This window comes from Psittacula echo, assembly GCF_963264785.1.
Source record: "Psittacula echo genome assembly, chromosome: 6".
Classification (NCBI taxonomy): Eukaryota; Metazoa; Chordata; class Aves; order Psittaciformes; family Psittacidae; genus Psittacula; species Psittacula echo.
The window spans coordinates 43286278-43299765 of record NC_137743.1 but is presented as its reverse complement, the minus strand read 5'-3'; the positions used below and the strand labels follow the sequence as shown (position 1 = coordinate 43299765).

Below are 13488 nucleotides of genomic sequence, written 5' to 3'. Positions count from 1 at the left end.
GGTATCTTCACTGTCTGCAGCCTTACGCTCAGCTTCTCACAAAAAGCCACCCCTGAAACCTTCCCACACCTGCCCAAGGAAATACAATTTCATTTTCCTTCTTTCTACCATTAGGCAATACAATGGTATTTTCTTTCTTTCTACGTTTAGGCCAACCCTAGTTTGCTTCCCAACATCTTATTTACTCTCTGGTTTGCATCCTGGAAGCTGCCACCATCCTCTCCTGCTGTGGTAACTCATTAACACTCTTCCCCACCATGCCTGCCTTGGCGGACTGTGCATCTCTAACCTGCTGCTGCTCTCTCTTGCTTTTACCCAGGGGGGTTGGTGGTCCTTGGCAGCCCATTATCTGCATCCTGTTGACACATACACAGATTTGTGGCAGTCTGCATGAATTACAGCCTGGAATGCAGCTTTCTGTACATTCCAGTTTGTCATTAACAGCAAGAAACCCAAGCTGAGAAGCACAAAGCTAGTGATAGTAAGCATGGCTTTCTAAAATGCTTGTTTTCCCCAACACCAGCTATGATACATGATTTATCTGACCAAAACGCAGAAGATTTAACACATGATTTATTTAACCAGATTTTAGAAGACTAAAGTTTCAGTCTTGCAAACCCTCTCAAGTCATCTTAGCCTTCCCCACTAAAGATCTAGGCATAACTCATCGTAGCGCCTCATGGCACAGTGAGTTTAACATGATCTTAGTCAAAGACTAAGCTGTACTTCCATCTCACTTTCAAAAAATCCCAACAAAACAAATGAAAGGGACAGTATATAGACGTCTGCTCTGAAAGAATCCCCACTGTTTCCATGTGCCCTCTTCAAAGCTGGCCCTTCTTGTGAAGTGGAAAGACTTTGTCCTCTTACGCTTTCCAGCTAAAATTGCCACGTAGTAGATGTGCTCTAATGCAGATCACTCACTCAATCTTCCCTCTCTTAGCAGATCTGTGGGGCTCATGCAGCATGAGGCAATAGAAGGAACAGTACATCTTCAGAGAGAAAAGAAGATACTACTTGACAGCTCTGCAAACGGGAGTAAAACTGTGGATGGCATATGAACTGCTTTGCTTGAGTTATGCTAACAGAGAAGAGAGGGTTTAAAAATGTCACGTGTGAATGCTTCAGAAGAAATGAACAATTCATTTTTCCACAGACAAACCGAGCTGAAAGGCAGCTGAGCTGTCAAGCAGCCAAATGATCTATTGCCTCTCCCCAGTTCTACTTTATTTTGGGTTGCTTATTATGGTCAGTATGGGAGATGGCAGAGGAAGGTGAGTTGATTTTCAAGTTTTGTCATCTCATCTACAGCTCTTGGGAGATGCTGTTTGGATGTTTCCAGCCTTTCTGGTTCCATCCAGCAGATCATAATCTGGACATAAGCTTTCTTGTCACCATATCAATAGCACAGTTCATATATCACGTTTGATCTAGTGTTCACCAACCCGGACAGAAACAGGGAAAATAAAAGAGAGGTAACTTGACAGAATTCTTGGTTGCCTCTGAGGTCAGAAGGAACTTTATCATGATGTAAGATGAACAGTGCAGCTTGTTCCTCCTAGAGACACTCCTTGGGCTGCCTTTAAAAATTTGGACATCCTTAAGGTGGGTGATGACCAGATCTTCTTGTTGTGAACATTCTTCAATATGATGCTCTTGGCCTTCCAATTCTTGGACTGCACACCCATTGTAGTGGTGATGGTCCTGTCCAATTTGGCCTTGAGCAACATCTCAGGATGAAAAGGATGTTAGCCTAGATGGGCTCTTGATTTGAACCAGCATATCTGTTCCTGTCTTTAGCTTTGCATTAAGAATAGATGCATTTATGTGTTACAGAAATAATTTCCCCTTTTCTCTTTTTCTGCTCTGTTATCCCCTCTGTTCCCTTTGTCTACATTAGTGTTACACTATAGTTTTCTTTCAGCCAAAACCCATTTTTCAGATTCAGTCAGCCAAAACAATCTCAATGTACATATTTCACCAACTCACCACCCACCTCCAACTCTCTTTTTCCTAAGTCTCTCTTCCTTTTGCCTCACTTAATTTCTCTCCCACTTCTATCCAGTATAATTTCACTGAAAGATGCACTTTGGGAATTATTTCATGCAAAAACACAGGCAATTTTTCAAAGACAGTCATTTAACAAAGCTTCACACATTTTCGTATTTGTTTTCTTCCCATTGACAAATGACTCACATTAAATCATCATGCTGACCAATTTGAGTATGTATCACCACAAGATCACCTTCCTGGCTCCACTTGCTACATACAAAAAATTTTACCAGTCTAACTTCCCATGTAGATAAGCTGTGAGTGCATAAACTCCCATTTCTTAGACATAACCAGCACACCTCTGCCATGTCAGCCCAGATCACAACTCCCCACTTAAGCTAATTTGGAGTCAGATAAAACTGTCAAGGAGACTCAAAATCAAGCCAGAGCATTATGATGAAACAGTAAAGGCTGAAGAGCAGGCATTTCTTCAGCCAGATTAAAGTTTTTGACATTAAGTTAAAAGCTTGGACTAACAACATACTTTGATTTTCTTTTTATTAGCACTACTGAATTTTTATTCATAAGATTCAAGATTGCGTGTATATGTGTATATTTCCTTTAAGTTCCAATTCCAAAGCTAGATCTTGCCTCTGAGGTGACACAGAGGTGACACATCATTTATTCTCCTGATCTGTTCCAAGGTCTTGGCTGAATCACAGTTTACACAGCGGACCGGAACATAAGGCCTCTTTTTATGGAAAAATTAGGAAGGGTTTTTTTTTCAGATTGGGTTTTTTTCTTTTTGTGTTTGTTTGTTTGTTTGTTTTAAATATAATATTTACTCTCCCAAGGCATTCTGGTCTTTAAACTTTTATGATCCAGCAGGAAATTGTTACACTTGCCACAATATAAGGCTTTTCCCCATCTTTTATTTCCTGGACAAATTTATCTTACAAATAGCTGTTTCTTTAACTGAAGTATTCCGATCTTGCTTATATGGAATTATTTTTAGTACAGGCTCGAAAAGAAAATTATTTTAAATGTTGTAACAGTGAATATTGCAGTAAGATCTACTGTTAACTTAAGCATACCTGTAACCTCCACTGCAGAATGATGCTCTTTCTTGCTTGTATAATGGCAAATATATTAAATGATACATACCATAAGGAATTACTAAATCTACAGTACAAGATTATATTTTAACTTTTTACTGTTAGCTTAACTATGAACTAGCTTGATCTAGCATTGATTTAACCACATAATGAGCTACTGAAAATTTGTGTTTCAAAGAGAATCATTGCTATGATTTGTCATTCAGCATATACACAGGGATGAAAAACAGCCTGGATTTTCCATCCCTTACTTGAAGCAGGTTCTGCTAGGGAATTAGGCCATCTTTTGATCACTTCAAAAGATCTGTTGACTTTACAAGCAGCAGAAAAGAAAACACAAACCGGTTCCTCATAAATACTATGAAAAAGAGGATGTTCACTTGCTCCTTACTCCAGCATATTGAAGTTGATTTATATAAGTCAGAAAAGTTATCTTAAGTTTAATAAGCCTGTGAAAACTACGTACTTCTAGCCCAGGAGCAATTACGAAGGTAGACCTGGATTTCTTAACTAGGAAATGTACATTTTATAGTTTTCTTACAGCATCCAGAAGAAAGGACTAGACTATACATACTTTGAACATAAAAAGGTGAAACTAAGAAAACAGTAGCTGAGCTGTGTCACCAATATCATTCCTCTGTGGAAAAACACGGCAAAACTACAACACTGGTTATGGGGTAATATTTTGTACAATAAGTACAAGGAGACCCAGTAATATTACTGCACAGACTGCACTTATTTTCAGAAAGATAAATGATAATATATGAATAGTCTTTTTGCAACCCCAAAAGTTTAATTTCTATTGTATTTTGTTCATAGGTGAAAATATGTTATTGAAGACAATGACCATTATGTTATTGTGATTAATGACAGGATTAGAAAGGGTAGCTTTTTTAGACCAATATCAGGAGAAAATCATGCTGTCCAACCCCACTGACTATTCTGTGCACAGGTACCATTTAAACCTTTGTTTCTATTCTATTTTTTTTTCTTAACAAGAGCATTTTCATTCATTTATTCATATAGGAAAGACAAAAGACCTCCAAAGAATAAAAACTGATATACTGCTTGTATTTAAGATTTAACCTATTTTTTCCTTAACATTATTTAGAAGGAAAGCATCCCTAAACAAGATCATTTAATGTAATAAATGGAATTTAAGATGAGCTTGTGATAGCTATTGATAAACAGATCCCAACTGGAAGACACAATGGGCAGATACCATTTTGTAATCACCTTCCTACAGCTACCTGCTCCATTTTACAACTGCTGTGTAGGGTAAAATCTATTTCTAAATTCAAACTGTAAGATTTAAAAAAAAAACTATTTACTTGCCTTAGGCCTGTCTAATGAGAATCATTATAATTATAACATAATAATATACTTAATATTAATACATAATAATATTATTATATTAATTATATTATAATAATATTATCATTATTAATATAATGGCTTGACAAACTGTAATAGGCTGTGTCCAAGAAGCTCAGCTACAGGGTGAGAAATGTTTCTTGGTTTCTTCCTAACACTATTTGCTTTACAATAAAAGCTGAGCAGGCCCTGCGGAGCCTGCATCCAAATTAATCTTGACAATCTTCTTGAAAATCTCTATTAAACCTCAAAGCTTAAGACCTTCATATTGCACAATTTCTGCTTTGAAAGAGAGGCTCTAACCACCAGAACTGATGTTACATACATCTTTTGGTTTCACTCACCAGCACACAAAAAATGCCAACACTTGCTAACATTTGAGTGTATGGGTTTTTTTGGGTTTTTTGTTTGGTTTGGGGTTTTTTGTTTTGTTTGTTTGTTTGTTTATTTGTTTTAACTCTTTCAGCATGGTAATAGCTTTTGTTTTCTCGCCTGAGTTTACTTGTTAATAACAATAAAATGAGACACCCGGAAAAAGCTAGACTTTGATGACTCCACTTTCATGGGCTGCATCAAAAGGAGCATGACCAGCAGGTCGAAGGAGGTGATCCTGCCCCTCTACTCTGCTCTTGTGAGACCTCACTTGGAGTATTGTGTGCAGTTCTGGTGTCCTCAACATAAAAAGGACATGGAACTGTTGGAACAAGTCCAGAGGAGGGCCATGAGGATGATCAGGGGACTGGGGCACCTCCCGTATGAAGACAGGCTGAGAAAGTTGGGGCTGTTCAGCCTGGAGAAGAGAAGGCTGCGTGGAGACCTCATAGCAGCCTTCCAGTATCTGAAGGGGGCCTACAAGGATGCTGGGGATAGACTATTCATCAGGGACTGTAGTGCTAGGACAAGGGGTAACGGGTTCAAACTTAAATAGGGGAAGTTTAGACTGGATATAAGGAGGAAGTTCTTTACTGTAAGGGAGGTGAGGCACTGGAATGGGCTGCCCAGGGGAGCTGTGAATGCTCCATCCCTGGCAGTGTTCAAGGCCAGGCTGGACAGAGCCTTGGGTGGCATAGTTTAGTGTGATGTGTCCCTACCCATGGCAGGGTGTTTGGAACTAGATGATCTTAAGGTCTTTTCCAACCCTAACTATTCTGTGATTCTATTATTCTATGTCATCTCTGAGCAGCAGAACCATGGAGCTCCTGGTCCTCTTCAGCGAAACATCTTGTCCTCTGAGGAAGACAGTGTTGCCTGGCCAATTATTTTAGTTTCATTATTTTATTATTACTATTTCTATTCATGACTGAAAAGAATCACAGGTGAAACTCCAGGCCACACAAGAGAGGCCAGGAAGTAAGGTGTCAACCCAGCCAAGAACCAGTGTAACAGGCAGGGCTCCACTCCCAGATCTAAGCAGTTAATGGTGTCCCAGGTTTGACCAATTTCTTACCCATGGACCTGGCTGAGCTGTGGTATGGAATGCATACAGGTTACTCCCTGAGTTTATGTTATTGAATGTCTAAGTGAATGTACTGTGAATGTTTTTCCAATTTTCGAAGTCTTAATATTTGAAAACACATATAAAAAGCAGGTCAGAAACAAGAGTATATCAAGGATACAACATGGCAGGGTAAAAATTAATATGCCCACATTAGTGAGAAGTTACTTCCCGTCTGATATGGATGCATGGCTTTAATTTTTCATTTAAGATATCATTTTTAAGAGAGTGTACCATTACTCAGGTCATCAGCTTACAAACTGTAAGATCTTCTAGATGTTACAACAGCACTTTTCCCTGAAAACCTCTCTCTGGAAAAAAGAAGGAGCTTCTGGAAATGAGCAATAATTGCTAAAACATTTCCCTATGTTGAAAATAAGACGCATCCAAAACAAAAAAAGAAAGAAATCAAGCACAGCTTCCCCCAGAAAGAGGTGAAAAGGAGGCCAAATCTGAAGGATTTTGATCACATCCCCACCTACCATCAAAAGAAATTATCTCTTGGGCATAATTTTACTCCTTGCACTGTTTCTGCACAGCAGGGGTTGCTGGTTCAGAAGGGAAATTATGCAGTGGGAAATGTTTTGATCTGGGACAAGCTTGAGGTAATAACATCTTACTAATGATGTGATTACTTAGAGTATCACATTGACTTGGGTGATTTTTTTCTCAGTGACATTATTCTGTTTGGGATTATTTTGCTAACCTGAAACATATCCCGTTCCTCACTGCTATAGCACACTTGAATTACTAGGATATTAGACACAGCTTTCACAAGGAGGATTTGTTCTACTTTGAGATGGCAACATGATCCAAAGGAAAGTTTGAGAGAGTCAAATTTAAGGAGTGAAAAGCTTGGCTTTATGTCTTTCTTGTTACTCAAATGATCTGTATTTTATAGCGAAATGAAGTTTTTACTTCTCTAGAAACTTGCATTTTATTCTAGAAGCACAAGAACACACTTAGAATCAGCTTGCTTCTTTCTACAAAAGTTTAAGAACCAGGGTTTTCCCTAAGGAGGGTGTCTTGGGGTCTTTTTAAAATTATTATTTATTCTTTAATGGGTATTTCCTTTAACAAGGTACACTTTGAGTGACTCATATCAAAGCTTTTTCTCTCACATCTCAGCTGCGTGACTCTGCCAATGAATAACTCACAATAGGATGAAACTAAGATGCAGCAAGACTTCCTGGTGCTCACCCTCCTTTCATCTGGAGGATACAGCATACAGATGATTAAATAGCAAACAAAGAAAAGAAAAAAGACATGAGAAGGAAACAAATCAAACACTGGACTCACATAAAAAAAGTCAAAAGATGAGGACGGCAGTTTCACTGTAGTTTTTGATAAAGTAAACAAGTGTCATACCTTTTTAAAAATTCCATATACTCAGTATGCTTGATGAGGCCTGTCCTCATCATTATTGTTTGAAAACATTGCCGATCAATAGCCCAAAGTTTCACATTTACGAGAGCTGGAAAAAAACAAGACAAGGGGAAAATGTAATTAGCAAAATGTCAAAATTTGAAAACCTGTTGTGAACTGCAGAGGAAAATGGCTTCATTCATGAGAAAGCATGAAAATGGGTGCACACTTCAAAACAGTAATATAAAATTCATCTGCTGGACAATGGACTAAGCATGCACTGAAATGATCTGAAATACCCTTAATTTTAGCTATAGTACACTGGTTTTCCAGAAAGACTGCCTACAAGCAACTGTGAGATGCAAAGAAATCAATGCAGGCTGAAAGCAAGCAAGAAATAGGGGCTAAGTTCATTGTAACATGAGACAAATCACTGCCTATGACATTGAGTGATCTGGGGAAATTTTTAGTGCATTATGCTGTTTCTGAGGGTTTCATCCTACTCCCAAAGTAGATGATAATTTCTCCTTGACCTCAAGAGATTTTACACAACTGAGTCCTGTTATATCCTAATAATTGAACACCTCTCAATTCTGGAAGTTTTGAGTAATTTTTTTCCAACTTTAGTTTTCATGGTTCAGATAAATTCCAAGACTTCAATGTTACACACCATACGCTACACTGCATATTTTAGAAGCAAAGTCCTGTTGTAAAAACCAGCATAACAGATTATTACTGCTTGAAGTTCAGATGCTCAAAGAAAACAGAACCACATGTATTGAATGTGCAAGACCCCAACTGGTCCAGATTTTAGTCTCAGATGTAGCTTAAACATTTGCATTAGCTATTAAAGTTTGCATATGTACACTTTATAACAGTTTCTCCCTATAGAAACGGTTTAATTAAACAAAACTACTCTAAAAGCCTCTTCACTTGTATTAATTATTCTTTTTTTCAGAGAGTAATTGCAATGAATTTCATCCCCATATCCCATTTCACTACAGGAAATAGAAATGAGCAGAAAGACTTTCAGAAAAATATTTACAAATATTCTCACAAATAAAATTCCAATAAATGACTCTGCTTTTATTTGCTGGTCTTTTCAGTCACAAACCCCCTGGTTAACAAAATTAGTTTTTATCCCTAACTGCATTTGCAGGATGCAAAAACCTTCAAAGTGCAAATTCAACCTTTTCTTCTCAAATTGCATTGCAGAACTAAGTTAACGCATCACATCATTTAAAGCCTTTTCTCATTTTCAAGAGAGAAAGTCCTTTTTGAGAAGCATTTTGATTTTTGCAATCAAACTGATGAGGCAGAATGACCCATAGCTTTTATATGAAAGATTTCTGTAAAAAAACAATAAACAAACTCTGAGTCTTTTACTCTCTTCAGAGTGGAAGAGACAACAGAATGGGATCTCTAATTTTCTGGTTTGGTATATTTTGTTCTTTTTTTTTTTTTTTTTTAACTCTCTTCTGCCAAATAGGGGTTTTAACTGATTTTTAGATAAGATCTATCCTAGAAGAAGAAATTAATATTATTCAATAGGGGGTGTGTGTGGGAACTCGCTGAAAAGGATGGTTTCCTGCTGTACTGGCTGATGATGACAAGGTTTGTATCAAGTCACTAAAATCTTAAAATCCTAATATATTCACTGAGAGCAGGAAAAGATGACCTTGTAAAGTCAGTGCTTTCTAGCTAGGTGAAAAAAATCTAGGGGATTTCAGCCAGCCTGGCCATTTCAAGATGGTTTGTATTCAGTGTAATGTATGATTATCATACAAGGCAAAAAAGCAACTCACTTTTTGATTGGCAACAACACTGATAAACCCATGTAGTGAACATGAAAATAATGAAGTAAAAGTTCATAAATCTTTTTTTTTTTTTGGCTAAAATATCAAACAGCATCCCAGTGCCCTACCACAAACACGCACCATGAATGAACCTATCGTACAACACCATCAAAGGTATTTTTTCCAAAGTACAGACATCCTTTCAAGTAAAATTAAAACTTTTTCATATATTTCTATATTTCTTTGTAGCAAAGGCATGACTGTTAAGCTGCCACAATAGCTAAGTAAGCTCAGAAGATAGCAAATTCTTAAATTCACCTTTTTTTTCTATCATCTCATGTAATTTTGAAAGACAGGGCAGCCTTCCTGTAAATATTTCTGTCTGCCATTGCTTCCCAATGTATTTTAACAGTGTCATTATCTTATGCAAACAAGTAGCCCTGAAAAGTCATAGAATCATAGAATAGTTAGGGTTGGAAAGGACCTTCAGATCATCAAGTTCCAACCCTCTGCCATGCCCTTTTTATGTTGAGGACACCAGAACTGTACACAATACTCCAAGTGAGGTCCCACAAGAACAGAAAAAAAAGTTTCAATTCTGGCCAGCTGGTCCTTAATGAACACGTTCAGTCAGCATCACGGACTAAATTCCTCTTGGATTCCATCACAGTGGGAAAGAGCATGGCCTCTGAACAGAAAAGTCACTCACTCATTCTCCCCTGACCCCCAGGTGTTTTACCAAGTACTACATAATATTTAATATCAATCCCCAAAGATGTGCATACTCATGCTAGGTATGTTCTGACTAGGTCTCTTAATGCACTTAGGTAAATGGCAAATGTAATTTAGTACCTCTCAAGCTAAATGAAGATCCATTTATTGCTGCTAGAGGTTGTTCTGTTAAAACAAATTTCTGCAGCTGGCAATCTTCATCTGAGCACAGGAACAGAGGCTTACTTAGTGAGCCTAGAAGAAGTCACATTTTCCCAAAGGTACCCCCTAGTAACCCAAGTTACATATATATGACTGCATATACAAAAAAAATTACATGTCTGTACACATATTTATATATACTCTATGTAATACTATATATGATTTAATTTAATAATATATATCTTTAACTGTAATCATATAGTATATTATTCTATACTATACTACACGATGTGTATTTTAATATATCCATATGTATACCACCTAATTAAACATACCAGTTTAACAGCCCCCTCACAGGGACCATGTAGCTCAGGAAAAGTTAAGTGCAGACAATACATTTCTATGCTGCTAATTATAATCACTACTTATATTCCATATTCACATTTACCTTGCCTAATGATAAACACAGGTTTTGCTAATGGTTAGTCACAGTAGAGCTTTAAATGTCAGTAAGACTCCTATAATCAGGTGTGAGCACAACCTCCTGTTATGCTTAAAATCCTCTGTAAATGTGCTGGAGGGTTAATGAAGGAACAGTGTGAAGTTGTTAAGATTTGATGACATTAACAATTTCAAAGAGACATATTTATGAGTCCCCTGAGATGAAAAGTATTTATATGGTCTGTATACCACAAAGTCAATTCTGCCATGAGTAACTTGAGTTATAACAGATACAGACAGAGGTGACACAGAGATTTTCTTGTCCATTCCGCTGCAAAAAGCACGTGTTGGATGACAGACATTTTCTGTGAAGCGTGATTTCAGGAGAGTATATTATTCTCTGACTGCTAGAACTACCATCATAAATGAATATGATAAATAACATCATGAAAACAGATGAGTGTGCATATATCTGTAATGGGAGTTTCCTAAGACTACTCAGTAATATAAATTATCATACTTGCAATCAAAACAGCTAAACTGGAGCTATACTACAATTAATGTTTATTGCCTCTTTTACACTTTTTCATACTAAAACTTTCTAGCTGGAGTATTGTTTTATCTTTGTAGCAGTACATAATGCAACCAATGATCATCCTAGAAGCTACCGAGATTTTGGCTGGCACACAAAAAAATTAGCATGGTGTAAGGCAGCAACATACACACTCACAAACTAAGGTATATTATAAAATATGTATCTATCATAAAGACTCCTCCTTCACTCTGAGGCACAGATAAAAATAGGGATACCCAGGACTGGAACTTCTAAATGATTGTTCATATGGTATCATCATTGCATTTTTAAGAGCCACAGCTCTCTGGGTGAAGGTATCAGCTGATCCTGAGCAGCCTGCAGGCGCTGAAGAGTATTTTAATGCATTGCAAGGGCTGAAACCAAAGCAAAATGCTCCTGGAAAAAAACATGGAAGAGCAGTGAGAGCCAAAGCAAGAAAGTCACAACTTCATGGGTCAAAACTGGATGGGGGTGGAGATATCATTAAAGCTTAAATTTGAAGTGTTCATTATGGTCAGTACTTAATTTCTGATGGCAAGTTGACTGAAATTATTTAAGTCAATCATTTCAGTATATGAGTCAGACCCCTTCCTACACCAAAATCACTGGTTTAAGCAAGTAAACACTTTCAATAAACAATTTCAAACTTCTTTTCCAAAAATGAACTTTCTTCCTATTCATTTACCTGGACAACCTATGAAAATGTAGCCCATTTTAAACAGGTGGAAATACATCCCCAGGGGTACAGGCCTCCCAACAGCCCAAAGCTTGGGCCACGCCCTGGCTGGTTTATTCATGTCTACTGGCTTGCTTGTGTGCCAGGAGGTCTCTGAACATAAAGTAAGGCAAGATAAATGTATTTTCTCTGTTTGCAAAGGATTATATGAGCATATCCTCCATGATGCAACTCAAGCCTGTTGGATGCAGGAGCTCAGACCTTCTGGAAGTGTTTTCTCCCTGTGCAAGGCAGGGCACAATTTCAGAGTGATGCAAAAGAGGAAAACTAGAAGCAGATTTTTAGGTTGCAGCCAGCCTTAAGCTTAAAGTGCAGATTTTCCCACCGTCTGATAGGATTTTCCCACTAGCCCATGCACAAGTACCCCAGTGTACTGCTAGGTCAGAGCCAGAGGGATGCCAGGGAGGGTGGATGGGCACAAGACACGATTCCAAGGTGAGGAAGGCCGAAAGGTTGCCTTTCTCCTGCTTAGCACTGCACTCTTAAAAGATGTTTGCAACATTCTGGCTTTGATACGTCTCCTTCTGAAACCACAGCATCATGTTTTAAACTGCAATTTTTGTCTAGTCTTTACTGTATATACTGCTATCAGTTACACAGTATTATTTTGGTGTCTTCAGGGATAGAATACAAACTTCCATGAAAACTAGAAAAAGTATTCAGATTTTGTGCACCTATGGCGCTAAATAATAGAGACTATTCATTATTGATCCTCTACAAGGCTTAATTGTCTCAATTTCTAATACTGCCATCATGTCCCCAGCCTGCTGAAGGACAAAGTTTTTGCTCTCCTGCTTCTTTTCTTCTTGTGGACCTAGCAACTGAAAGTCATAAACTTCAGGTTCAGATCCAAGCTACTCCTTTTCTCTGCGTCACACACAAATGCAATGAAATAGGTGGAAAAACCGCAAAGTTTTATGTGAAATAAGTATTTACAAAAAAGCAACTCAACTACTATTTATAAGCATTATATGATCTACAATATATATTCTATAAGATTATATATTATATACGTTAATAAAACTGCAGAAGTCCTTCAGGTGCAGTTGCTAATATGCACCAGAATGTAAAGCATCATTTTACATAGCACTATTGGAAAACCATCTTCCACATATTTTAAGCAAACACTTGCTTTTCTCCAAAGCTAGGTCAATCACAAAATGTGCTTTTAACCACATCCAGCTCATCAAAGCCTTATCAATAAAACGTTAAAAGATGCTATAAATCCTTTAAATCCAAGCAACCACCAGAATAGTGCCCAAATAGGTGTATTATGTCAAAATGAAATGCAATATTCATATGGCCCTGCAATCCTTTAGCTTCTTTCCAAGTTTTTACGTGCTCAGTGAAGCCTTTCCAAGGTTTTCAGGGATCACAAAATGAATCATCCTCAGCTTAAGAACTCATCAGTAGTGTTATCAGACTTGAAACTTTTTATTGCCTTGCACTGTAAGTCAGAATTCATTGCCTCACTTTTTTGCCTTTAGGCTATTTTATTCAAAAACTTATTTGTTTACCTGCCCAGGCAAGCCTCAAGCAAAGAAACAGCAGCATCTTTGTGTCCTTAGGGCCTTTCTAGCAGCAATGATAGGTAGTATTTCCACTCACATTTAAGCACCCTCCCACCAGGGTTTGATTTTGCAAGGATTATTGTGCAAATTACCACTGGGGAGAACAGTCATTTCCAGTTACTTGTGTTTCGTCATGCATATTTTGTGAAATTATGA

At 37.6% G+C, this 13488-nt stretch overlaps 1 protein-coding gene across 2 annotated transcripts in view; it reads right to left on the bottom strand.

Annotated features, from left to right (window-relative positions):
- The window catches only part of PRKG1 (protein kinase cGMP-dependent 1), a gene marked incomplete at both ends in the record, with an annotated part of 504682 nt that overhangs the window by 177687 nt on the left and 313507 nt on the right, over window positions 1–13488 (bottom strand). For both annotated transcript variants that reach the window (XM_080620728.1, XM_080620727.1), the window contains one exon: window positions 7345–7450. In XM_080620728.1, coding sequence (XP_080476854.1) covers window positions 7345–7450 — 106 coding nt within the window. The remainder of the gene's footprint in view (window positions 1–7344; window positions 7451–13488) is intronic.